This window comes from Gopherus flavomarginatus, chromosome 23 (assembly GCF_025201925.1).
Source record: "Gopherus flavomarginatus isolate rGopFla2 chromosome 23, rGopFla2.mat.asm, whole genome shotgun sequence".
Lineage (NCBI taxonomy): Eukaryota > Metazoa > Chordata > Testudines > Testudinidae > Gopherus > Gopherus flavomarginatus.
The window spans coordinates 636,179-663,893 of NC_066639.1; the positions used below are offsets into that span (position 1 = coordinate 636,179).

General features: G+C 51.2%; 2 protein-coding genes across 12 annotated transcripts in view; one reads left to right on the top strand and one right to left on the bottom strand.

The window, feature by feature from the left end:
* LOC127039357 (zinc finger protein 345-like) overlaps window positions 1-26,630 on the bottom strand; it is a 200,491-nt gene extending 173,861 nt beyond the window's left edge. The window contains exon 1 of the mRNA XM_050932925.1: window positions 26,585-26,630. Within this exon, the coding sequence (XP_050788882.1) occupies window positions 26,585-26,612 (28 nt within the window). The 5' untranslated portion in view covers window positions 26,613-26,630. The remainder of the gene's footprint in view (window positions 1-26,584) is intronic.
* LOC127039342 (zinc finger protein 501-like) overlaps window positions 854-27,715 on the top strand; it is a 259,420-nt gene continuing 232,558 nt past the window's right edge. Inside the window, exons 1-6 of one of the 11 annotated variants that reach the window (XM_050932823.1) lie at window positions 854-1,389; window positions 6,413-6,501; window positions 7,172-7,298; window positions 12,431-12,544; window positions 12,885-14,621; window positions 14,706-16,884. In XM_050932823.1, coding sequence (XP_050788780.1) covers window positions 6,421-6,501; window positions 7,172-7,298; window positions 12,431-12,544; window positions 12,885-14,621; window positions 14,706-14,905 — 2,259 coding nt within the window. In that variant the 5' untranslated portion in view covers window positions 854-1,389; window positions 6,413-6,420 and the 3' untranslated portion in view covers window positions 14,906-16,884. The other 10 variants (XM_050932821.1, XM_050932822.1, XM_050932826.1 and 7 more) reach the window with 10 other exon arrangements.

Consider the following 27,715-nt stretch of genomic DNA (forward strand, 5'->3'; position numbering starts at 1 on the left):
GGGAGAGGGGAGCTGGGGGAACCAGTGTGTTAGGGGGTGGGATCGAGAAGGGACCTGAGGGAGATCAGGGTGCTATGGGGGGGGTCCCTTTGGGTCTTGGTGCAGCTGGTAATGGAGGGGTGTGGGGGAGGGAGGGGCTCTGGGTACACTGACCTGGGGGGCTCTGGCCATGGAGAGGGTCCTAGTGGTGGGCCTAGGGGGCTCATGGGGGAAGTGTCTGGGGTGAGTCTCGGGGAGCACCCTGGGTGGTGTGTCCCTGCAGGCAGTGGGGGTCTCTGGCCAGGGAGGTGTCGGAGGGTTCCTGGCTGAAGGGGGCTGGGTCCCAGGGGTGTCTGGGGTTCCCCGAGCGGGGGCTGCTCCGAGACATGCTCCTCACCAGTCAGCTGGTGCTGGACTCCCAACTATGAATGCGGCCGGCCTCCACTCGGGTTGGGCAGGCGGGTTTCTCTGCCCACGCCCCAAGGTGGGAGTGTCCCATCTGGACCTGTGGTGCCGCGAGCCTGGGGAACTCCCTGCCACTGGACCCCGCGAGCACACGCTGGCCTCCAGCTGGGTCGGAGACAGAAGCCAGGCATCCTGAGCTGGGCGGGTGGTGAGGAGCGGGGCCAGGGCATTTTTCTTGACACCTGGCACCAGGAACCACCTCGCCCTGCAGGACTGCTGCTGGAGCCAAGATTCAGCCCTTTCCCAGAGCTGCTTGGGCAACAGGCTGCCTCTGGGTGAGCGAACCCAGGCATCCTAGCTCCCAGCACAGGGCTTCCCCAGTCCCTCCCCCGCCTCTGACCAGCAGCTACTGGCTAGCAGCTAGAGGGGGTTGCCTGGAGCTCTGGAAGGGGAGTGGGGTCTAGCGGTTAGAGCAGGGCGGGCTGGGAGCCAGGACTCCTGGGTTCTCTTCCCGGCTCTGGGAGGGAAGTGGGGGCTGGTGGGTTAGAGCGGGGGGGCTGGGAGCCAGGACTCCTGGGTTCTCTCCCCGGCTCTGGGAGGGGAGTGGGGGCTGGTGGGTTAGAGCGGGGGGGCTGGGAGCCAGGACTCCTGGGTTCTCTCCCTGGCTCTGGGAGGGGAGTGGGGGCTGGTGGTCAGAGCAGGGGGGGCTGGGAGCCCGGACTCCTGGGTTCTCTCCCCGGCTCTGGGAGGGGAGTGGGGGCTGGTGGGTTAGAGCGGGGGGGGGCTGGGAGCCAGGACTCCTGGGTTCTCTCCCCGGCTCTGGGAGGGGAGTGGGGGCTGGTGGGTTAGAGCAGGGGGGCTGGGAGCCAGGACTCCTGGGTTCTTTCCCCGGCTCTGGGGACCCAGGCGTCCGAGCGCAGGGAGCGCTGCCGCCCGGGCTGGTATGCGCAGGGCACAGGAAGGGGCCGGGAGGAAGGAGGCAGGAGCCGGGGAGAACAAAGGACGGTGAGTAGATCTGGGAGGGGAGCAGAGCCTGGGCCCGGCCGGGGGGGGGGGTCCGTATCAGGGGGGTTCCCCTGTGGGGGGAGGGGCGGAGCGGGAATTGGGGGGGTCAGTGCGGAGGGGGGTGTTTGAACTGTCTCTGGGCAGCAGGAAATCCCCGGGGGGGAGAAGCCGGAGTTGCGGGGGGGGTAATTGGATCCGGTCCCTGTTTGTGCCACTTCCCCCCCCAATACAGATTCTCTCTAGTTCTTCCTCTTCTCTCTCCCCGTGTCACACGTGGGTGTAAAACCCGGGGCGATCCCCCCTGTTCTCCCCATAACCCTCCAATGTCCCTTTACAACCCCCTCCCATGGGGGTGTCCCCCCCATTGTATCTGCAGCGATTTGCCCTGGGCCTGGGGGGACATTGTTGCCCCGAGTCGTCCCCCCAAAGGGGTCAGGGTCAGTGGGAGCTGTTTGGGGGGAGCCCTGAGACCTGGCTACCTCTGGGGTGGGGATAGGGGGGGCGGTCTCTGCCAGGGGGAAGGGAGGAGCACGTGTCCCCCATGGGGACGGCCCAGACCCCCTTACACAATCCCCCGAACTGCCAACACAGTCACCCCCAGCCTCTGCCCATCCCCCCCGCTGCCCCTTCCCTCATCCGGGGACCTTCCAGCTCCCCTTCCCCAGCCCCCTTAAAACTGGTCCCCCCCAAGGGCTCCCTGCGGCCCATGTGAATGGTGGTGCTGGGGGGAACCGTCACTTTTCATTTGTGTTGGACAGACACATAAATCCAGTCGAACTGTCCCCCTTTTCCCTCTCCTTATTTAACAGCAGCATAAAATCCCCTCAGAACTTGGAGTTTTTCTCTCATGTGATCAAATGGGGGAGTCTGGGACCCGTTTCCCCCACAACTCTCAAAGTTCGATATAAAAATATCCTCAAATTTTGCCTCACTTTCTCTCTAGTTGTCTATTACTGATTTAATAGACCCTGAGAATTTTCCATCTGTCTATGATAAAATAATAACAAAATCTCAGATTTAGCCTTTTTCTCAAATTCTGGAGCGTGAATATAATTTTTTTTTGCAAATGTCGCCTCTGTTAATTTATCAAATATTGATGGGAAAGACACTCAGATTTTACCTCATATCAACAACTGCTATAAAATCCCTCTGATTTTGCACTTTCCTCTCTATAATTTGCAAAAATGGATGAAAAAATCCCTCACATTTCTGCCCTTTTCTCTTTCATTTCTGAACATCGGTCTCGAATCTCAGGTTTTTCCTCTTTCTATGTCATCATCAAACATCAGTTAAAAATCCTCTCAGATTTGGGACTGTTCCCCAGGTTCCTAAATCCCAGCAACTTCTCCTTCCTTGGAGGGAACCTGTTCCCCTGAGTCGTTCTCCATCCTGGAGGTTGCAGGGGGTTAAATTGCCCATTGATCATCTTTCTTCCTCTCCTTTGAGAATCATTTCTTCCCTCCTTTATCTCTGTTAAAATGTTTGCCCATGAAAGAGACCAGCCACATCTTTAAAACACGTCAAAGCCAGAGGCCTCCCCCTGTTTGGGGGATCAGTGGGTCCCGGCTGGTAGCAGGAGAGTTGGCTGGACCCTTTTCTCTGCTCCAGCCGACACGGGATGAGGAGGTCACTCTGAGTGCAGCGCGGGTCCAGAAGTTTCCCAAACCCCATGACAAATGGTCTCCCTGAGGGGTTGCTTCCTACAGTGCTAAGATGCAGCCACCTCTGGGGTGGATCCATGGTGGCCATTATTTGCTAGTGACAGGGCATGGACATTTCTTACCTATGTTGGCCCCTCTGTTCCTTCCCTTCTCCTATTAAAGATGCACCCCCCCAGGGCTCCCTTTGCCTGTGTGACTGGCCAGCAGAGGCTGGTGGTAACTTTCTATCCACTTATCACCGGCTCCGATTTCTGCTTCTCTCCCCTCTGGAAAACTGCCGGAACTTCCGGTTCTGGAGGGAAAACTGTTGCCCCGAGTCCTTGCCCTAGATCGAGGGAGGTGGGAAGGGGGTTAGGAGTCCCACCCAGTGATCTGCTGAAGAGGATTCTGGCCTCCTCCTTTCTGAACTGTGCTTCCTGGTGTCATTGAGACCAGTGTTAGTCCGGAGTCACTGCAAGGAAAGACAGGGAGTGACTCCAGATGAACAGTTGGGCAAATGAGATCAGCACCTGTCCCTGTGGGGAGGTGGGTTCATTAGCTGCTTTCCCCACAGAGCTCTGGTTGTGGATAAAGCAGGGACGGCTCACAAACTCTGTCCCCCTCTGTTGTCAGTGTTTGACTGTGTGTGTTTCCTCTGTGTGCTGCACCAGCTCTGGCCAGGTACCCGGCACCACAATTCTGGATCAAACTGCCCCTAAGGACCACGGACTTGGGTTGAGTAGTGGAGGTGCTTGGCCAGGTTTATTGTTAACGAAGCACAGTCTAATGCCTGGCAGACTGTTCGGGGACACTAACACGTGGACGCCGTTACAATGGACTTGGCTCAGAGAGTTGGTGGGACTTTCCACCCCCTCTGTGACCCCTCTCTTCTACACGGATACAAACAAGTTATGTGTTACCAGCCTTCACCTTGTGCTTGGCGGTTAGATCAAAACATCTCTATCCATCACCCTGCCCTCCTGCCCTGATCATTCGGAGGGGTCAGTGTCCCTGTATCATCTGTGGGGAGTGTGTATTGGGGTGCTCTGGCACTACCCCTCTGGTAGGTGTTTACGTGACTTCTTAGTGCCTGTGAGTGCTTGTGTTTGTGCAACGCCAGCCCGGTTCTTACCAAGTTCATGGGCCACATGGTGAACTTGCAAGTTGGCATCTGTTTTGTAACAGGGTCTGAGACTCTTTGCTGACTTTGCTTTATAGCAGCAGGGCTTGAGTTTAGGCCTTTCACCAGGCCTCCTACCTCAGACTCTCTCTTTTCTACTACACCGGGGACTGGCATGAAAGTGACTCTGCACAAACAGCCCCTCCCATTAGCAATTGCCAGGAGTAAATCCAGCCATGGGAGAGCAAACAATCCGGGAATGGGACTTTTCCAGCCTGAGGCGCAGGGAGAGGGAGGCACAGGAAAGAGAGACTGAAAAGGAAAGTGGGGAGAGAGATTTCCAGGACTCTAATCTGCCCAGACACGTGTACTTCAGCACCCTGGGCAGAATCACTTTCCTGTGAACAAGATGAGAATGTGAGGATAGAGTATAAGACTGAGAATATATTATTCCCCTTACATAAATCCATGGTACGCCCACAGCTCGAATACTGTACAGATGTGGTCTCCTCACCTCAAAAAAGATATTCTAGCACTAGAAAAGGTTCAGAAAAGGGAAACCAAAATGATTAGGGGTTTGGAGAGGGTCCCATACGAGGAGAGATTAAAGAGGCTAGGACTCTTCAGCTTGGAAAAGAGGAGACTAAGGGGGGATATGATAGAGGTCTATAAAATCATGAGTGTGTAGAGAAAGTGGATAAGGAAAAGTTATTTACTTATTCTCATAATACAAGAACTAGGGGTCACCAAATGAAATTAATAGGTAGCAGGTTTAAAACAAATAAAAGGAAGTTCTTCTTCATGCAGCACACAGTCAACTTGTGGAACTCCTTACCTGAGGAGGTTGTGAAGGCTGGGACTATAACAGTGTTTAAAAGAGAACTGGATAAATTCATGGAAGTTAAGTCCATTAATGGCTATTAGCCAGGGTGGGTAAGGAATGGTGTACCTAGCCTCTGTTTGTCAGAGGGTGGCGATGGATGGCAGGAGAGAGAACACTTGATCGTTACCTGTAAGGTTCACTCCCTCTGGGGCACCTGGCATTGGCCACTGTCGGCAGACAGGATAATGGGCTGGATGGACCTTTGGTCTGACCCAGTACGGCTGTTCTTATGTTGTTAAGAGAGAGGAAAAGCCAGTTGCTGACTCCATATCCCTCCTGCCAGGGTGTGGCTGCCCTGGGGTCAGTGTCAGCGGGAATCTCCCCAAGTCATTCCTTTGGTTCTGCTCTTTTCTAGCAGAGGCTTCGTTACTGGGACAACAAGGAGTCCGGTGGCACCTTAGAGACTAACAAATTTATTTGGGCAGAAGCTTTTGTGGGCTAGAATCCACTTCATGAGATGCATGGCGTGGACAATACAATAGGGAGGTATAAATACACAGTCCCTGAAAAGATGGGAGTTGGCCTCATTAGCGCTGGCCTCCCACTTGGTAAGACAATTCAGTCATGGTGGATGTGGCCTATTCCTAACAGTTGTCAAGAAGGTCCGAGTATCAACAGAGGGGAAATTATTTTTTGCCGTGACCCATCCACTCCCAGTCTTTGTTCAGGCCTAATTCGATGGTGTCCAGTTTGCAAATTAATTCCAGTTCTGCAGTTTCTCGTTGGAGTCTAGTTTTGAAGTTTTTTAGTTGAAGAATGGCCACTTTTCAGTCTGTTATTGAGTGTCCTGGGAGGTTGAAGTGCTCTCTGACTGCTTTGTGAATGTTACAGTCCTTGATGTCAGATTTGTGTCCATTTATACTTTTGCGTAAGGACTGTCCGGTTTGGCCAATGTACATGGCAGAGGGGCATTGCTGGCACACAGCTGCTGTTGGAAATGGGCCACATCCACCCTAACTGAATTGGTTCGTTAGCACTGACTTGCCACTTAGTAAGGCAACTCCCATCTTTTCATGAGCTGTGTATTTATACCCGCCTACTGTATTGTCCACTCCATGCATCCGATGAAGTGGGTTCTAGCCCACGAAAGCTTCTGCCCAAATAAATGTGTTAGTCTCTAAGGTGCCACCAGTCTCCTCATTGTTTTTGTGGATACAGACTAACATGGCTACCCCCTGATATTTGTTACTTAAGAATGTGTCTGTGAGCATAGCCTGCAGAAGGGGCCAGGTCTACACCGCAATAAAGCAATCAAGCACGTTCCCAGCATGGCAGAATATAGGATGTCTGTCTGCAGTGAAAGGGCCTGGGGGAATCACGACGTGAAATGAACTAAAGCCTGTTCTGAAACCTGCACAACTGCCCTTCTCGCCCTGCCAGGCTGCAGAATGACGTCCATGTCTCACTCTGGCTCATCTCGTCCTCCCATGGGACAGGGGAGAGAAATGGCTGCAGAGGAGCCAGTTCAGGTAGGGATTAACCGGGGTGGCTGGTGGGTTCCTGCAGGAGGGACGGGGCAGCAAATACACTGGAGATGGGAAGGTTTGCGCAGTTTGGTTTGGAGGTTGGAGCAGGGCAGGGAATGCAGAGGGTGGAGAAAGGGAGGAGGCCAGGGTGTGACAAACCTGCTGGGATCTGTTTAATGAGAGGCCTAGAGTTTAGGAACAGACCCATGAGGTTGGAAGGTGGAAATACCCTAATCTGTGATACAGGAAACAACCCACCTAGATGGGGCTGGGAAAACTGACCAGACTCCCAGTGCTGGAGCCTGACTAACCAGCGGCTGCTGTGAGATATGAAGGGGGCACCCACCTATCAGACTTAGGGGAGGTGCCCTTCCCTCATACCCAGCTTCTTACAATGAGGAGGATGTTGGGCTGCCTTGTGGACCCTGCTGGGGGCTCCATCTCCTGTATCAGTCTGTGGCTAGTAGGGGGGTGATGAATCTGCTGGGAGAGACAAGGGGCTCTCGCTTCGTCCTCTCACCCTGGTGTTTCCTGGATGCTGTGAGCAGGATGGGGGTGGGACTCTTGACTGCGAGCCACCCAGAGCTTCACTTTGGTTGGCTCCTCTCCCCCATGAATGGTGGGGCTGTGAGTGGGGCAGCAGGTACTGAGTGCAGGTCTCTCGCTCTTTCAGGGGCTGGTGACCTTCGAGGAGGTGGCTGTGTATTTCACCAGGGAAGAGGGGGCTCTGCTGGACCCCACTCAGAGAGCCCTTTACAGGGATGTCATGCAGGAGAACTATGAGAATGTGGCCTCACTGGGTAAGGATTCCCGTCCCCTCGGTTCTTAGAAGGGGGAATGCAGAATTAAGGTTCATGTTACCCCCACAATGGAGCCTTTCCTCTGCCCTGTCTGAGCATCACCCCGACATGCCAGTGACACACACACCAGCACTCTGGGAACAGAGCATACAAACAGTCCAGCACACAGTCTAACGCCTTCTCTTTGCTGAAGCAAAACTTGGGTTAGGTCCAGCGTCATGAACAGAAGCTGCCCACCCCTGGCCGGCCCTCAAACACTGAGCCTGCTCTGCACAAACCGGCTCAGAGATCTCACCCCCGAGGAGTCCTTCTGAGCCACTGACTTCGTTTCCCCTCGTTGAGCCCTAGAGACAACTAGCATGTATGGCCCCTGGGCCGCTGCCAATCTCTGGGACAAGAGCACCCCCCTGTGCTCCTTCACGAACACAACCTACAACACTCAGCACAGAAATGAGGGATTCTTGGTCTGCCAAGTTCCAGTCACACCTCTTTTTAAATCACAGTCACAGCTGTGCCAAGTAATCCATCCAGCATCCCCTTACAGCTGCAGCTAGCCCAGGGCACACAGCTGGGGGGTGTGCCGATAAATGCTGGGATTCCCCTCTGTGAACACAACACAAACAATGGCCCGTTCTTCGTCCTTCCTCATATCTGTTGTAGAGTCAGAGATTTGTAAGGCCAGAAGGGATGATTAGGTCACCTAGTCTGATCTCCTGTGTAACTCAGGCAATAGAATTTCATCCAGTTACTGCCGTACTGAGCTGAACACCTTGTGCTGGACTAAATCCTCTCCAAAAAAGGCATCCAGCCTTGACATGAGACTTCCTGAGATGAAGAAGCTGCCTCTTCCCTTGAACTCTGCATGAATGGCTCATGTGGGTATTTAATTACCCTGTTGGGTTTTTTTTAATGGCTCTGTGGAGGGCTTCATACCTCATCGACCCCTTAAGTCGGGGTGGGGGAGGTAACTCTGCCTCTCTTCACCTACATCAGTTTTCTAACCCCCCCCCACCCCAGTTTAGTCAGCCCAGTGTGGCCCAATGGCCAGAGTCTGTCTGTTGCCTCTTCCTGAGTGGGGTAATGCAGCCTAGCAGCCGGAGTCCATTCAATGTGCCCCTTGGGCCATGCGGCCTAATGGCAAGAGTCAATACAGCCACCTTTGGAGGCAAAACGGGGGCCTAGTGGCTGGTGCCTGTGACGACTCACCCAACTCCACCGGGCTCCAACTCAGGGTCCTGACAGCGGTGGAGCGATCCGCCACGGGGTCAGTGGGGAATCCTACCAAAGCACGCTGACCTCATAAGGGTGGGAGGTACCAGTCGCTCACCCTCCCTGGGTCACTTCCTACTGGCTGTCTGGCTGCAGCCGTCCATATGGTACAGGGGTCTCCAGGTTCCTCAGCACCAGACACTCCCTGGGGTTCCGGTAGCAGCAGGTCCAGGTTTTGGGCTCCTCAGCTCTCATAAGTAAAGATTGTAATGGCTTTTGTGGGCATTGCTGGGTTGGTTTTTTTCACACTCCTACCTGAGAGGACTATCCTGGCAAAACTTTTAAGTACAGACCAGGCAAGAGTGCATCTGGATTTTAAAATACTACTCTAGACCCAAACATTTTAGTATCAGAGGGCAGAACATCCAAGATGCATGTCTGCAGAATGCAAGAAAAATGCCCAACACACATTGTCTGAGTGGCAGGGCTCAATCTCAAATTCCAAGTTCCATGGACTTTGTCACTTTTGGCTACCCGCAGAAATAGTGGGTACGATGTACTAACCGAGTGACTGAGATGAGTCAGGGGACAAGGAGAGCCATAGCCTGAGCTATGTGCAAGGAAATGTTATAAGAATGAGACAGTTTTGTAAGAGGACGGAAGATGCTAAAATATGGGTCGGACCTGATGAGAAACAATCAAATGAAAAAAAGTCCCATTCAATTCCGTTATGTAATGGCAGACAGCTAAAAGTGACAGGTTTTTTAAGTGCTTATAAACCAATGGTAGAAGTCTACATAATAAGATGGGTGAACTAGAGTGCCTTGTAGTAAATGAGGAGAATGATATAATGGGCATCACAGAAACTTGGGGGAATGAGGATAATCTACGGGACACAGTAATATCAGGGTACAGAATATATCGGAAGGACAGAACAGGTCGTGCTGATGGGGGAGTGGCACTGTATGTGAAAGAAAGCTCAGGATCAAATGAAGTAAAAAATCTTAAATGAACCAAACGGTACCATAGAATCTGTATGGATAGTAATTCCGTGCTCTAATAAGAATATAGCAGTAGAGATGTATTACCGACCACCTGGCCAGGATGGTGATAGTGACTGAAATGCTCAGGGACATTAGACAGGCTGTTAAAATAAAAAACTCAGTAATAATGGGGGATTTCAAGTATCCCCATATTCACTGAGTATGTATCACCTCAGGATGGGATACAGAGATAAAGTTTCTTGACACTTTAAATGACTGCTTCTTGGAACAGCTGGTCCTGGAACCCACAAGAGGAGAGGAGATTCTTGATTTAGTCCTAAGTGGAGCCCAGGATCTGGTCCAAGAGGTGAATATAGCTGGACTGATTGGTAACAGTGACCATAAAATAATTAAATTTAACATCCTTGTGGCAGGGAAAACAGCACAGCAATCCAACACTGTAGCATTTAATTTCAGACAGGGGAACTACACAAAAATGAGGAGGTTAGTGAAACAGAAATTAAAGGGTACAGCACCAGAAGTGAAATCCCTGAAAGCTGCGTGGAAACTTTTTTAAAGACACCATAATAGAGGCTCAACTTAAATGTATCCCCCAAATTATAAAACATAGTAAGAGAAACAAAAAAGTGCCACCGTGGCTAAACAACAACGTAAAAGAAGCAGAGAGAGGCAAAAAGGCATCCTTTAAGAAGTGGAAGTTAAATCCTAATGAGGAAAATAGAAAGGAGCATGAACTCTGGCAAATGAAGTGTAAAAATATAATTAGAAAGGCCAGAAAAAGAATTTGAAGAATAGCTAGCCAAAGACGCAAAAACTAATAGCAATTTTTTTAAAAGTACATCAGAAGCGGGAAGCCTGCTAAACAACCAGTGGGGCCACTGGACGATCGAGATGCTAACGGAGCACTCAAGGACGATAAGGCCATTGCGGAGAAACTAAATGAATTCTTTGCATCGGTCTTCATGGCTGAGGCTGTGAGGGAGATTCCCAAGCCTGAGCCATTCTGTTTAGGTGACAGAGCTGAGGAACTGTCCCAGATTGAGGTGTCATTAGAGGACGTTTTGGAAAAAAATCGATCAATTAAACAGTAATAAGTCTCCGGGACCAGATAGGATTCACCAAAGAGTTCTGAAGGAACTCAAATGTGAAATTGCAGGACTTTCTAACTGTAGTTTGTAACTTATCATTTAAATCATGATGACTGGTGAATAGCTAATGTGACGCCAGTTTTTATAGAGGGCTCCAGAGGTGATCCCGGCAGTTACAGGCCTGTAAGCCTGAGTTCAGTACTGGGCAAACTGGTTGAAACTATACAAAACTTGATGATTGGGCAACAAAATGGCAGATTAAATTTAATGTTGATAAATGCAAAGTAATGCACATTGGAAAACATAATCCCAACTCTACATATAAAATGATGGGATCTAAATTAGCTGTTACCACTCAAGAAAGAGATCTTGGAGTCACTGTGGATAGTTCTCTGCAAACATCCACTCAATGTGCAGCAGCCATCAAAAAAGTGAACAGAATGTTGGGAATCATTAAGAAAGGGATTGATAATAAGGCAGAAAATAATATATTGCTTCTATATAAATCCATGGTGCACCCACATCTTGAATACTGCGTGCAGATGTGGTCTCCCCATCTAAAAAAAGATGTATTGGAATTGGAAAAGTTTCAGAAAAGGGCAACAAAAATGATTTGGGGTATGGAACGGCTTTTGTATGAGGAGAGATTAATAAAACGGGGACTTTTTGGCTTGGAAAAGAGACGACTAAGGGGGATATGCTAGAGGTCTATCAGTTCATGACTGATGCGGAGAAAGTAAATAAGGAAGTGTTGTTTACTACTTCTCATAACACAAGAACTAGGGGTCACCAAATGAAATGAATAGGCAGCAGGTTTAAAACAAACAAAAGGAAGTATTTCTTCACACAACACACAGTTAACCTGTGGAACTCCTCGCCAGAGGATGTTGTGAAGGCCAAGACTATAACAGGGTTCAAAAAAGAACTAGATAAGTTCATGGAGGATAGGTCCATCAATGGCTATTAGCCAGGATGGGCAGGGATGGTGTCCCTAGCTTCTGTTTGCCAGAAGCTGGGAATGGGCGATGGGGGAATGGGTCACTTGGTGATTCCCTGGTCTGTTCATTCCCTTTGGGGCACCTGGCATTGGCCTCTGTCGGCAGACAGGAGGCTGGGCTAGATGGACCATTGGTCTGACCCAGTCTGGCCGTTCTTACGTAAAAAGCTGCGTCTGCTGGCAAGCCTATATCTCAGGAATCGCTTGATCAAATAACCCGATATTTGGACCAGTCGCCCTTCACTGAATGCCCACAAAACCCAGAAAATGTCAAGAGAATTCAAAGAAACATGTGGCTTTTACAGTTGTTAGAATAGTTCATGTTTAAACAGGAAATAAGGCTTCTGTCCCCCAGGCGACAGGGGAACCCTTCGCATTGCTGTAGTGAGTGGCTACACTGAAGTGCAGCTGCAGTGTCTCAAGCCTTGAGATACGACTGTTTAGTGACACCCTCAGTCCCTCCTATTCCTTACTGCCCTGAGCCCCATCAACGCATGCTTGCTGATCCCAGCTCTTGTACAACTCTCTGGGTTTCTCTCTGTGATGAAGAAGCAGGTCCAAGGTGACTTCTTTTCTGGCTGGAGTCTTTACTTTCTGGGACCTGTGTTTTAGCAGCTCCTTTGATGAGGCGTGTCTGCCTGTGTGTGTTCCCAGCAGAGATGCGGATCGTCAAATCCCTCCTAAGCAGAGTGTCCTGCACCTTTGAGCACCTGGGGAGCTGCCCTTGGGATTTTACTGCTTAAAAATGGGCTGGGGTAAAAGTCATCCAATCTTCTTTGTGACAAATGTCCCATGAATTCCTCTCATCCCCCTTGTTTTCTTTCCCCTGAGCAGGGTGTCCCATTTCCAAACCTGACGTGATCACCCAGCTGGAACGAGGGGAGGAGCCGTGGGTCCCGGACCTCCAGGGCTCTGAGGAAGGAGAGGTCCTGAGAGGCGCCTGCACAGGTGAGGCATCATTAAACCAATTCAAGAACTCACAATGCCTGAAAGAAAGAGCTGGGACTCCCTAGAAAAGCCTTGTGAGCTCTTAGAATTCAGGAGTATCCCCAGGAGGCCTTGTACCCTATGGGCAGCTGTCGCTCATGGCTTCCTACCCATCCTCACTGTCACCTGGCAGCAGCTCCCTCCCTGATGGGATGTGGAGGCAGAATCATTCCCCTCCTCTCTCCCCTATGGGGAAGGGTTTTGCAGAATTCAGCTATTAGGTTTTTTTCTGTCTCTCCAGCTCTAGTTTCAGTTTGTTTCCTTTTTCCACCCGTTTCTGAGATTTCTCCCTCTGTCCCAGCAGAGGACGCGATGGTGAGTGAGGACGAGGAGCAGAATCCTCAGCAGGAAGATGGTGAGCACATGGAAGCACACGGGGGATTATCGCAAGGATCCAAAGGGTTTGTGTCCAGGTATCGTGTGCAGGGAAAAGCCTCTGAGAGTCAGCAAAGTCCAGAGGGAAACCAGCCCAGGGAGAAAGTGGGCAAATCCACTGATTGTCAGCGAATTCACCAGGACTTCAAGGAAATCACAGCCCAGCAGAAAACCCTCACAGGAGAGAGAAAAAACACATGTACTGAGTGTGGGAAAAACTTCACTCTGAACTCCACCCTTATTAAACATCAGAGGATCCACACAGGAGAGCGCCCCTACGAATGCTGTGAGTGCGGGAAACACTTCATTGAGAAATCAAACCTTATTAAACATCAGACAAACCACACCCAAGAGAGACCCTATGAGTGCCATGAGTGTGGGAAAAAATTCACTCGGAGCTCAACCCTTATCAGACATCAGAGGAGCCACACAGAAGAGAGACCGTATGAATGTAGTGAGTGTGGGAAAAGGTTCGCTCGGAGCTCAGTGCTTATCAATCATCAGCGAATCCACACCGGAGAGCGACCCTATGAATGCAGCGAGTGTGGGAAAACCTTCCCTCAGAGCTCAATCCTCTTTAAACATCAGAAGATCCACACGGGAGAGCGCCCCTACAAATGCTGTGAGTGTGGGAAACAGTTCATTGAGAAATCAACACTTATTAAACATCAGACAAGCCACACGGGAGAAAGACCCTATGAGTGCCGTGAGTGCGGGAAACAGTTCAGTCAGAAATCAAGCCTTATTAAACATCAGACAAGCCACACAAGAGAGAGGTCCTGTCAGTGCTGTGAGTGCGGGAAAAGCTTCACCCACAGCTCATCCCTTATCAGACATCAGAGGATCCACACGGGAGAGAGACCTTATGAGTGCTGTGAGTGTGGGAAAAGCTTCACTTTCAAATACGACCTTAATAAGCATCAGAGGATCCACACGGGAGAGCGCCCCTACGAATGCTGTGAGTGCGGGAAACAGTTCACCTGGAGCTCAGGGCTCATTAATCATCAGCGAATGCACACGGGAGAGCGCCCCTACGAATGCTGTGAGTGCGAGAAAAAGTTCACTCAGTGTTCGGGCCTTATTAGTCATCAGCGAATGCACACGGGAGAGCGGCCCTATACCTGCTGTGAGTGCGGGAAAAGCTTCACTCAGAATTCAGGCCTTCTTAATCATCAGAGAATTCACACAGGAGAGCGCCCCTATACCTGCTCCGAGTGCGGGAAAATGTTCCCGCAGAGCTCAGCCCTTTTTAAACATCGGAGGATCCACACGGGAGAGCACCCCTATGAATGCTCTGAGTGCGGGAAACAGTTCAGTGAGAAATCAAAACTTATTAAACATCAGACAAGCCACACTGGAGAGAGACCATATGAGTGCGATAAATGTGGGAAAAGCTTCACTCAGAGTTCATCCCTTATCAGACATCAGAAGATCCACACGGGAGAGAAACCCTATGAGTGTTGTGAGTGCGGGAAAAGCTTCACTTTCCAATACGACCTTAATAAACATCTGAGGATCCACACAGGAGAGCGCCCCTATGAATGCTGTGAGTGCGGGAAACAGTTCACCTGGAGCTCAGGCCTCATTATTCATCAGAGAATCCACACAGGAGAGCGACCTCATGAATGCGGTGAGTGTGGGAAAACCTTCACTCAGAGCTCAGGCCTCATTACTCATCAGAGAATGCACACAGGAGAGCGACCCTATACGTGCCGTGAGTGTGGGAAAAAATTCACTCAGAGCTCAGGCCTCATTAATCATCAGAGAATGCACACAAGGGAGAAACCCTATATATGCTGTGAATGCGGGAAAACATTCCCCCAGGGCTCAGCCCTTTTTAAACATCAGAGGATCCACACAGGAGAGCATCCTAAGAACGCTGCGAGTGAGGGAAAAGTTTCATCCGGCGCTCACACCTTAATAGACATCAGTGATCTTACAGGATAAATAAACACCATAAAAAGTTTGTGCAGGGCAGAGAAAATTTTTTTTTTTTGCTAATTTCCACATAGTGACTTTTTTTTTAGGGCTGTTTATAGCATTTGCATCATCGTGTTCTCTCAGCTCCCCCAGGTGAGTTGTCCGTGTTTCCTTTTGCAGGTCTCACTTCTCAGGGGTGAATTCAGTGGTCCTTTCCATCAACTCCTTTCTCCTGTGAGTCATGGGAGTGTGTTCCCTTCCTGCCAGGAGTGTCCATCAGCCCCAGGTGCAGGAAATCAGGGTGACGTCAAGTAGCTACACTGAGTGAAAATTGACCTGGGCTTTGTCTCTCCAGGATTTTCCATGACGTTGGCCTGCTGGAGGTAGCTATCCTAATGTAAACACACCGCTATACGTGCAGTGGTGTCATAGCCCAAGCACAGGGACTGGGGTTAGCTAGCATGTTCCCCTTTGACCTGTCCTAATCCACACCAATTTTCATAGTATAGGCAAGCCCTGAGCATCACATTCATACTGTCACCCTACTAGCAGAGCGATTGTTAGAGTCACCAAGTTCCCCCTTTGGCAACAGATTGTCTCATTCTCAGGAGTTCTCACGCTGGTCCAGGTTCTGCTGGACAGCAGGTGGTTTGGTTTATTCACCGTCTTTCTCATTTAAAATATATTTCAATATAAAATAGAGGAGGCGCAGGAGTGGTACAAATGCATATTTTCCGCCTCCGCGACATCAGAAGGAAATGGGGTGAGGATAGGATTAAAATTCAAAATGATCTGGACAAACTGGAGAAATGGTCTGAAGTCAAGAGGATGAAATTGAATAAAGACAAATGCAAAGTGCTCCACTTAGGAAGGAACAAGGAGTTGCACACGTACAGAATGGGAAGAGACTGTCTAGGAAGGAGTACAGCAGAAAGGGATCTGGGGGTCATAGTGGACCTCAAACTAAATATGAGTCAACAGAGTGACCCTGTTGCAAAACAAGTGACCATGATTTTGGGATGTATTAACAGGAGTGTTGTAAGCAAGACACGAGAAGTCATTCTTCCGCTGTACTTCGCACTGATCAGGCCTCAACTGGAGTATTGGGTCCAGTTCTGGGCTCCACATTTCAGGAAAGATGTGGTCAAATTGGAGAAAGTCCAGAGAAGAGCAACAAAAATGATGCAAGGTCTAGAAAACAAGACCTATGAGGGAAGATTGAAAATATTAGGTTTGTTTAGTCTGGAGAAGAGAAGCCTGAGAAGGGACATGATCACAATTTTCAAGTACATAAAAGGTTGTTACAAGGAGGAGGAAGAAAAATTGTTCTTCTTAACCTCTGAGGACAGGACAAGAAGCAATGGGCTTAAATTGCAGCAAGGGAGGTTTAGTTTGGACATTAGGAAAAAGTTCCTAACTGTCAGGGTGGTTAAACACTGGAATAAATTCCCTAGGGAGGTTTTGGAATCTCCATCATTGGCGATTTTTAAGAGCAGGTTGGACAAACACCTGTCAGAGATGGTCTAGATAATACTTAGTCCTGCCATGAGTGCAGGGGACTGGACTAGACAACCTCACGAGGTCCCTTCCACTCCTGTGATTCTATGAGTGAATGCATCAGGCTCCAATTCCAGACTGCTGGGTATACATGTGTTGAGTCCTGATTCTACTCTTTTGTCTCGTAGTTTTGTTCTTGTGTCTTATGCATTTGTCCCACTTCGCCTCCACCTCCCTGCTTCTTTGAAAGAGTAGAAAGTGCTAAAATAGAGCTGAGGTCCTTTTCCTCAGGATGCAAACCTTCCCGCGTAGCCCGAGACCCCTTCCACCCACACTTATGTCAGAAATGAACAGACAGAAATGAACTCTCAGATACGGGAGGCTCCTACGCTGGCATAAAGCACATTGACACAGTGCTTGCTTAAAAGCAAACTAACGTGTATGAATAGATGCTATAATCTTTGACTGTGTTCTTGTTAGCAATGAAATTAAACATGAAGTTAATCACCGGTTCAAGCCTGATCACCTGAATTACATTGAAGCACTGCGACTTTCAGTTCTGTTAGTCATATAGAAAGTGGTGGCTACCCAGAAAAGTTTATTTGATGTCAGATAAGCTTTTGAGCTTACACAGAGTTTTGCTTCAGGCCTGGGAAATTTAACGTAGAATGTCACAGCAAATACCAGGTAGAAAAGCTCACGTCTCTCACCAACACAAGTTGGTTAATAAAAGATATCACCTCCCTCACCTTTTCTCTCTAATATCTGGGTGCCGACATGGCTACACCCACACAGCACATAACAGTAGCCGTGTCGCTCCCAGGATATTTTATTTTTTAACAGAAAGACATGAAAGGAAATGGCCAATGAAGGCACCAGAACCTAAGGAATAAAACAACACGCTTCTGTGCACACACTGATTCTGAATAGCGATTGAACTAGACTCCCTTATCATTAAAAAGACCTTTCTTTCTATGGCAGGTAAAATATAGGATAAAGAAACGTTGATAAGTGCAACAACTAAATTTATAAGAGCGACCAGACTGGGTCAGACCAAAGATCTGTCTAGCCCAGTATCCTGTTGTCATGGTATAACCCCCACTCTGAACCTTAGCGTTCAAAAGATGGGGTACCAGCATGAATTCCCCTAAGCTTAATTACCAGCTTAGATCTTGTAGTGCTGCCACCAACCAGGACTTGCAGTGCCTGGTAAACTCTGGTCCCCCCAAAACCTTCTCAGAGGACCCCAAGACCCAGACCCCCTGGATCTTACACAAGGAAAGTAAACCCTTTCGCCCACTGTTGCCTCTCCCAAGCTTTCCCTCCCTGGGTTACCCTGGCAGATCACTGTGATTCAAACTCCTTGAATCTAAAAACAGAGAGGAGTGCACCTTGCCCCCTCCTCTTTCCGCCTCCCCAAGAGGTAATACAGACTCAAGCTCCGTGAATCTAAAACAGAGGGATTCCACCTTTCCCCCTCCCTTCTCTCTCCCTGTCTCCCACCAATTCCCTGGTGAGTACAGACTCAATTCCCTTGAGCCTCAACAAGGGGGAAAAATCAATCAGGTCTTAAAAAAGAAAAGCTTTTAATAAAAGAAAGAAAAAAGTAAAAGTTGTCTCTGTAATTGAGATGATAAAGGTTAAAGGGTCTTTCAGCTATTAGACACTAGAGAGAAGCCTTCCCCCCAGCACAAATACAAATTAAAATCCTTCCAGCAAAATACACATTTGCAAATAAAGAAAACAATCAAAAAGTCTAAACTGCCTTCTGCTGGTACTCACTATTTGAACAGAAAATTAGAGAGCCTGTAGGTACATCTGGTCACTCTCAGAACCCAGAGAGAACAACAGACAAACAAACAACACAAAACAAAGACTTCCCTCCACCGAGATTTGAAAGTATCTTGTTTTCTGATTGGACCTCTGGTCAGGTGGTCCAGGTTCACTGCTTGTAACCCTTTACAGGTAAAAGAGACATTAACCCTTAACTATCTGTTTATGACACCTGTCTTCCGACAGTGGCCGATGCCAGCTGGGTCACAGCGAATGAACAGAGCAGGCAGTCATGAAGTGATCCATCCCCTGTCATCCACTCCCATTTAAAAAAATAAAATATTTAAACTAAACCTGAGCTGCTTGTTATTAAAAGCTGGTTTCCCACATTCAGTTCTTCTAAAAACACCCCCGAGACCTCTGCCCGCCCCAGCAGGGGTGTGAAAGGAGAAAATCCTGCTGCTGCCCTTAGTTCCAGGTTCCTCTCACAGGGGTGGGCGGGAATTGATTTGTTTGCTGCTAAAAAGCAGGCCAGGACAGCTCTGTGGGGGTCAATATTACCTGCCACTACCATGCACCGGCCAGGCTGCCTCCCCAATCCAGCTGCACCCCCTTGCTGCATCATCTTAGCGTAGTTGGCTGCCCAATTATCTAAAGATCGGGTGTTGGATTCTCCAACGAGGCAGGAATTTTGGTCCCAGCTTCAGTCTTTTCTAAACGGAGTTCCAGAAATGCCAAAGAAAAGGAAATTGAGTGGCGTGATCTGCAGAATTTCCCCCCACACCCACAACGTTTTCTGAAGCACTAACTCTTTCTTCTCCTTTACATGCACTGTGGGAAATGCCCTGGTCAGAAAACGCTTCTCAAAGAGGATACCTCTCTGGCTGAGTCTCAAACAAGGCCTGGCTGGTGGCAGCGTTTCATTCTCCCATTGCATCTACTCCCCCTTCAAGCAGGAGCGCAGCCAGAGCTTATAGCAAGGATGGTTGGTTGGGGAGTTGCACACCGCAAAGGGGCCATTGCTAAGTGTGCTTGGGCAACCAGGAAAAGGCATTCGAAAGTAGGCAGGGGGAAGGTGTGTCGAGGGAGTGGTGGCTTCCAGTCTCCATGACCCTGGGGCAGAGAGGTTCACAATTGTGACCAGAGCGAGAATAGGGCATTGTGAGATAGCTGCTGCGGGATGGTTAGTCATGACACAATGTCAGTGAGCACTATCCGCCTTCAGCTTACTGAAGTCTCAGTTAGGTCTGTATCGAGGGGTAGGAGGAGGAGAAATGTTAGCCACACAGTAGTGAAATCTACCGAGGAAGCATCAGTTGGGTTGGAGGCTGTATCTTAATCATTTGGTTTCAGTATGGAAATATTCAACTGGCTTCAGGTGGATTGGGTGAAATTCTCTAACTGGGGTTTATAGCCAAATGGACCGCCACCTCCTTGGTTCCTGTTTTGGGATTTATAAGGGCTGGCGTTCTGCTGTATTCATCTGCTGATTTGACTAAAATGGTGACTTGATTCCAATCCCGTATCTGTGAACACCTCAATTAGGTTATAGGTGAAACCATGTTATACTGAACTTGCTTTGATCCACTGGAGTGCACAGCCCCCCCCCCCCCGAACGCTGCTTTACTGCGTTATATCCAAATGCGTGTTATATCAGGTGTCATTATATCAAGGTAGCGGTGTATTTACATATCAATATTTCTGATGAGCATTTGCTATTAAAATATAAATTAAATAGCACAGTGACCTGCATCTGCACAATGACAATGAAGTGGTAAGAGTAATAAAAAAATAAAATTTTCAAAGGAGAAAAACGATGTTTAAAATGGATTACAAGGAAGAGAGTACAAAAAACAGATGTACTTGTGGCACCTTAGAGACCAACAAATTTATTTGAGCATAAGCTTTCATGGGCTACAGCCCACTTCATCAGATGCACGCAGTGGAAAATACAGTAGGAAGATATGTATAAATATACACAGAGCACATGAAACATGGGTGTTACCCTACACACGCTAACGAGAGTGATCAGTTAAGGTGAGCTATTACCAGCAGGAGAGAAAAAAAACCTTTTTGTAGTGGTAATAAAAATGGCCTATTTCCAGCAGTTGACAAGAGGGTGTGAGGAACAGTAGGGAAGAAAAATAAACATGGGAGAATAGTTTTACTTTTCAAATCCGGGAATCCCAGCAGCACTTAAGACACTTGTGAACTGCTAGGAGACGTGATGCAGTCAGATAGGCGGAGAAGGGATTTTTTTAAACACTCGAAATGTGTGCCATCAGTTGTGGGGGTGTCTGTAAAATCCAGCAGAGAGCGAGGAGCTGCAGTTTCTAGGCCCTGGGATGTTCTGTGCCAGTTTGAGAACCCAGCCCCGGGGAAAGCCTGTGCTGAGCAGTACAGTCCTGTGAGAAAGGAAATAAAAAAACCCCCAATCCTATTTTTGCAACCCCAGCAGGTGGCTCAGCCCCTCGGGGTAACTGTTACTCTTTCTACCCCTCCCTGTGCTGGGGTTTTCTACCATCTCTGTGACGAAGTGGGGGTTTTTCTTGGGGTTTTCTGTGTTTTCCAGTGGGTTGCATGCAGAGGGAGGGGGACTCAGTGTCCCTGGGTGTTACTGGTTTAGCGAGGGGAGGGGAGAGGGAGTTTGTTGTTACAGAAGACTGGAGAGGGAACTTGGGACCCCAGCCGATGGCCTGGAGGATGGAGATCCCAGTGACTGGTGACCCGGAAGCCCGGTTCAGGAGTCGCAGCCGGTTCTGGCCAGTGGGGGACAATGGGCTGTGGGGAGAGGACCCCGGTGACCTGACCAGCCGGCTCCAGCCAGAGGGGCCAGAAGGGGGCTGAGAGGAGAGGAGACCCAGGGGACCCTGTTTCCCTGGAGAGAAGCCAATGGACAGAGGGGGCTCGGGGCCGGGGATATGGGAGGCCCAGCCGGGAAGCAGGGGGGCTCTGGGCCGGAGAGGGGGAGCAGGCAGAGCCCCCCTGGCTGCAGGGGGACTGGGATGTGCTGGGCTGGGTTCAGCTCTCAGTAACCCCTCCCGTGTCACGCTGGGGAGAGTGGCTCCAGGTAGAGACCGGGGTTACATCGACCCCTTCCGGGGGGGGTGCAGGCCGCAGGGGCCCAGAGCGAGGGGACTCCCTGGGGGGCCCACGGCAGAGCCAGACGTGCTGAGGCTCAGAGCGGGACGGCTCCAGGAGCTGGGGGCCCCCCCGTGACAGTGTCCCTGCGCTGACCGGACCCTGTTCCCACCGCGCGGTGAAGCTGGACGGGAAAGAGGCAGGCGCAGACGGTGGGGCTGCCGTGGGGGGGGGTCCCACACACGCCCCCCCCCAGAGTCTGTGCTTTGGGGGGGGGGTTCCCGAGGGAGACCAGAGACCGGGACAGGGCGATGGGGGGAGGGGGAATAGGAGCTCATATACATCCCCCCCCCGAATATCAGGCCAGTCCCTATAAAATCAGGACATTGGGTCCCCCCCAGTTTGTATAGGGCGGGGGAGGGGCAGGTATGGGGAGCTCGGTGCGGGGGGCGGGACTAATGACGGGCCCCGCCCCCAGAGCAGACCCCGCGGGAGGGGGAGGGGCCGGGCCCCGTTCGCCCCCTGTCCGGGGCGGGGGAGGGCGGGATATGGGGCTGTGGAAAACCCCGCCCCCAACGGGGGGCAGCTGGACCTCACAGCGCCCCCCCCACGGCGCGCGCCACATGCCAACGGCCCTGACGGCCGGACCCGTCACGTGACGCCTCTCCCCCGCCCCCTCCGCGCGCGCGCGCCGCGCTCCAGCGGCTCCAACGGCCGCAACTGTCACTTGCCTCTTCCCCCGCCCCCGCAGGCCGCGTCACTTCCGGCCGCTGCAGGACGGGGGGGGGGCTCCGGCGCGCGGCAGAGCCGGTAAGAGTCGAGCGGGGCGGGGGGAGGAAACACCTGGGCCCAGACCCCCCCCGCCCTGGGCCGGGTGCGGGGGCTGGGCGAGGGGTCCCGGTGCGGCCTCCGTAGCGATGGGGGCGGTCAGTGAGGGGCCGGGAAACTCCCGGGGGTGAGGTGAGTGTGTGTCCGTGTCGCGCACCTGCCCCTCCCCCCATTTCACAGCCACAGGAACCGCCCCCCCACCCTTAACACCGCCCCTCCCCCCTGGCCCATCATACCACCCTCCCCCCCATTTCACAGCCACAGGAACCGCCCCCCCCACCCTTAACACCGCCCCTCCCCCCGGCCCCCTTCACACCACCCTCCCCCCCATTTCACAGCCACAGAAACCGCCCCCCCACCCTTAACACCGCCCCTCCCCCCTGGCCCATCATACCACCCTCCCCCCCCATTTCACAGCCACAGGAACCGCCCCCCCCGCCCTGGGGGTTGGTCTCCCCGTTTTCCCCACAACTCTCAGACACGGATATAAACTCCCCCCCCCGCCCCCTTCTCTCCCTTGGGTGCTGCTGCCTGAAGGGCCCGGGCGCTGGGCCCTGTCTCTGAACCGCAGCTCAGACTGACCCTTTTCTCCGCTCCTCCAGCGCCTGCAAATGTCGCCTCTTTCCTCTCTCTCCGTCTGCCACATCCCGATGGGAAACGCGCTCCGGTTTCATCTCTGACCCACCGCGGACAGGGGCTGCGGAGCGCAGCTCTTCGGTCGGGCCTGGGTTTGTCCTGAATTGCCCGAGGTTATGTTGTGCTGGGGACTTTTCTGGAGGTTGTTTTCATGCGTTTCTATTGCACAGCATCCTAGACATGTGGGGCTGGACAGGGCCTCAAGCTGTCCTTTCTCTGCCCGGCTCTCCCTGCCGAGGCAGGACCCAGTATATGTAGATTATCTCTGACCGAGGTTTGTCCTACCTGCCAGCCCCTTTGTCAGACTGTTCCCGAGCTGAACGGCCTGAGCTCTGGGGACACCCACCCAGATCTGAGTGGGCAGCAGCTCTGGGGAGAGGAGACCCCAGGGAGTGGGCAGCTGGGTAAAGAGACTGAAGTTGGGAGGAGAAACATTGACGTGTCCAAGGTCTCCCAGGCTGTCCCTGACAGAGCTAGAAAGAGAGCCCAGTTCTAGGGGTGTTCTGGGCAATGAAGGTCTCTGCCACCCTGGTGTTTCAGGCACTGGTGCAAACCCTTCATATGGACAGAATTTACACTAGTGCCCTCTGATTGGCACGGGGGCACCATTTACACTAGTGCCCTCTGATTGGCACGGGGCACCATGTCCCAGTTTGAAGGCTTGCGGGGGGGACAAGGACACTGACTTCTATCCCAGGACACCCCCACCCCTACACCCCCGGCTGTGTGCAGGGACTGCAGCTGAGCTTCCCTGCCAAGACAGCCTGTGCATCCATGGACAAACCATCTCTTCCTGCAGCCTAATACAGTGGGGTCCGGGGACCTTTCCAAGCTGCGGGTGACGGGGCTCTGGAGTTACTGGGGTCTGTTCCTGGCTCTGTCACTGACCTGCTTGGTGACCTGGGGGAAGTCCCAGCCCCTGTGTGTTTTCCTCCTACCCATTGTCTGCTTGGATTGTGCTCTGTTTGAGGCAAGGACTGCACTGATTGGTAGCAGTGTTAGTTAAAGCAGTTTGGTGGAGGTGTGATTGTGATATGAGAAGATCTGGGTCTGAGTCCCCCATGTGTGCGATGAAAGGAGAGAAGTGCATGTGTACCGTTCGCTTCCAGTCTGTCTCGTTTCTGCACTGAGGTGTGCATGTTGTCAGGAGGAAACGGGACTGTTTGCCATGGGAATGGTCAGCAGTGAGATGGGATCTGAGAGCAGTCTGTGTGCTTCACGATGGGTGAGTTAATGTAGAACGTTAGCTGGAACTTCTGAGAGTAAGGATGAAAGAGTTGTGAAAAGGGGTGAAGAAGTGTTCAATTGACCAAGTGTGCGGCTGTTTCTGGGGAGCGGGCCCAGTATCTGAGTGTAAAACAGGTGTCAGTAGCTCCAGTACAGCGCAGCTCACCTAAAACCACATTCTGTCTTAGCAAAGGTGAGCTCTATCCCCTTCTCTTTGCTTCTGAAAGTTGTCTTTCCCAGGGCTTTGCTGCCATTGTGAATTGCAGAATTAGGATTATGTTGGCGTGTACCTTATCTCTGCCTTTCCTGATTATTACAAGTTTGAGATTTGCTGATCTCTCTTCTGGAGGGGCACCAGACAGCTTCAGGCAACTTTAAATCCTGCGTTCATAAAGTTTTAATATGTGAATTTCCTAGCTTTTTGCACAGAGCAATGTTGGCAGCGCTATATATAGGCTGTTGTGGGTCTCACACAAGTTTGCAAACGGAGGCACAGAGAAGTGCAGTGACTTACCCAATGTCACCCAGCAGGCCCGTGGCAGAGCCAGGAATAGGCTGGGTCCAGTGGTCTCTCCACCGAGGTGCTGGGTGATTCTGAAGTTTTGCTCCCCTCTCCTGTACTTTTTGTTACGGTGGAATGGGAATAATGGTCATGCTTTCAAGTGTCTCTCTCCTTCTCCTCCTCCTCCTCCTCCTCCTGACACCATTTTCAGCTCGGTCTCCCCTTCTTTCAAGTATCAGAGGGGTAGCTGTGTTAGTCTGGATGTGTAAAAACAGCAAAGTGTCCTGTGCTACCTTATAGACTAACGGATGTTTTAGAGTATGAGCTTTCGTGGTTGAATATCCACTTCGTCAGATGCATGTAGTGGAAATTTCCAGGGGCAGGTGTATATATGCAGGCAAGCTAGAGATAATGAGGTAGTTCAATCAGGGAGGATGAGGCCCTGTTCTAGCAGTTGAGGTGTGAAAACCAAGGGAGGAGAAACTGGTTCTGTAATTGGCAAGCCATTCACAGTCTTTGTTTAATCCTGAGCTGATGGTATCAAATTTGCAGATGAACTGAAGTTCAGCACTTTCTCTTTGAAGTCTTCTTTCAAGTGTTTGACATGGGCAGTGGGTAACACAGCCAGCGAGAGAAATCTCTGACATGGTTTGTGCCCCAGCTGGTCCTTCTGCTCCTGGTCCAGCCTTGCCATAGCTCTGCCGCTCCTCCAAACAGGCCCCCTCCCCATACACTCTGGCCTGCCCCTGCACCCCATACACGTGTAACGTGTGCCTTGAAACTATTCCTAGTTTGGATTTGGGATGATTAAATTTGTTACCTTCAGCTCCCCCACACTCCAGTTTCAGTTTTTTCGTGGTGTCCTAATGATTTTTTCACTGATGGTTTAGGAGGGAGCAAGGCTGGTTAGTTGAGTCCATAAAGTAGATTTTCAATGTCAATGCTTTGTTCCATACATATGATCCACACGCTGATCTCTCAGTCACTGAGTCTTGGCCAGTGATGAGCTTTCTGTAGACACCTCACAGGACCATCCTGCAAGCGATGTGTTTGGTGTGATGGGTTTGTCAGGTCTCAGGTGAGAGCTGCTGGCAAAGACCAAGTGACCGTTTGTGTCACTGCCTAATCCCCATAGGCCAGGGAGAGGACGAATTTCTGCAGATGGCCTTCAGGACAGGTGCTGAGTTCACTGCAGTGCCCCTCGTCCCCTCTCTATTACCCTTCTTGGTGTGCTGTCTGGGACACTGCCCTTCTTCCTGCTCCCCAAGCCACCCCGTAACTACTCCATGTGCCAGGCTGCTGGCAGCCCCCAGGGAGAGGCCATCCAGCCCATCAAACTGGTGCCAAACCGCTGGGCCTTAGGCCTGCTGGGGTGCAGCTCTGTGAGTCCCATTGGCCTCTGCCCCTGGGGTGCTACGGGCACATCCTTCTAGTGTGTCAGGCTAAACCCCCTGGCTGAGGCCTCGGGGCACTTTCTTCCTCTCTCGGGGCACCAGGTGAAACAGCAAAAGAGCTGACTGTCGGCACACAAGGGTAAATAAAGGAATGAAAGAAAGAAACGGGTAAAGAACTGTGAACAGCTCCCATCAGGATATGGGCCCCTCTTACTTCTGAGAGCCCTGGGAGCGTCTCAGTCCCCTTCAGAGCTTACTGGGTCCCCAGTGCAAGTTTTAACCTGCTCCCCCTTTGAGCTCCAGGGATCCCCACCCTCCCTCAGTGAAGGCCAGAGCCCCGAATGCTGCCAGCCCTCTCCTTGGGGCTGGAGATGCTCCACAGACTGTTCCCTTCCCACCCCCCAGAGTAGAGTAGGTCTCTCCTGTTAACTCCTGCTCCAGTCCTGACATGGTTTGCAGGTGTGGAGGGGCTGGGCCAGTCCAGACTAAAGCAGCAGTTTAACTCCTTCTGTGCCAGCGTGGGGTTTAAATAGCCCTTCACAGGCACCCAGGCCCAGGGAATGGCCCCCTATCAGCCCCGTGCCTGATGTGGTGGGGAGACCCACTGGCAGCATTGCCCTTCAGGGTGCTGCTCCCACTCCCTCCCCTCCCCCTTTACTGCCACCACAGTGTCTGTCACCTTCACTTCCTGAGGGGTGACCCCAGAAGGTGTGTTTTGTTATCCCTTTCCCTACCTCCTGGATCCGTTCTGCCCCCTCCGTCACTCACCTCTGTCTGAGGAGACAAGGTGGGTCATGGGGCGCGGGAGATGATCTGCTGCAGTTCCATCACTGAAGGGGTGGCAGCCTTGAACCCCCTTGAAGGTTGCCGGGATGCTGATGTGCGCTGGAGGAGAACTGGGGCTTGACTGAATCCAGGGACCATTTGGCCCACACTGTGTCCCTGTAAAGCCTGCTCTGCATTGCTGCCAGTTGCTGCTGTTGTGCCTGTAAGTCTCTGTAACACTGTCCCCAGCGACTCGAGAGCACGAGCACCAGCCTCAGGCAGACTGGTAAGAAGCAGGGAACAAACCCAAATTGGGTGTGAGGTCTGTATGGAGATTTCATCAACCAAGTATCCAATGTAAACACTTCAGGCTGTGTAACGGCATTAACATGGAATCACAGACAGTGCCCCGAGTGATCTCATATATCTCACCACGCAGGTGAGCCAACCTTTGTGACAGATGGTCCCTTACTCCAGGGGTTCTCAACCTTTTTCTTTCTGAGCTGCCCCTCCCTCCCCCCAACATGCTACAAAAACTCTACGGCCCACGTGGGCCTCAGTAACTTGTTTTCTGCATATAAAAGCCAGGGCTGGTGTTAGGGGGCAGCAAGCAGGGCAACTGCCTGGGACCCCATGCCATAGGGGTCCCCACAAAGCTACATTGCTTAGGCTTTGGCTTCAGCCTCAGGTGGTGGGGCACAGGAGCCTAGATTTCAGCCCCATGCGCTGGGACTTGAGCTTTCTGCCCTGGGCCTCGGCAAGTCTAATGCTGGCCGTGCTTGGCAGCCCTCCTTATAACTGCTCGTGGCCCTCCAGGGGGCCCAGACCCCTGGTTGAGAACCGCTGCCTTACCCCACAAATCACAGCGATGTTCAGGTTACTGCCAGTACCAAAGGACCAGTCACTTCCTTAGGCCAGCTGAATCTTAGAACTCACAAGAAAGACAACACTTGTAGCCAGTCTTGTAATAACCTGTATTAAGATGTATTTAAAAGGAAACAAGAGTTGTTTACAAAGTTAAAGTAGGTTAAAGCAGATGCAGACGAGTTACAGTCTTAAATTTCAAAAGGTAATAGAACTTCTATAATAAGCAAGCTCTACATATTCTTTAGGACTAATGCACGCTAAGCAACT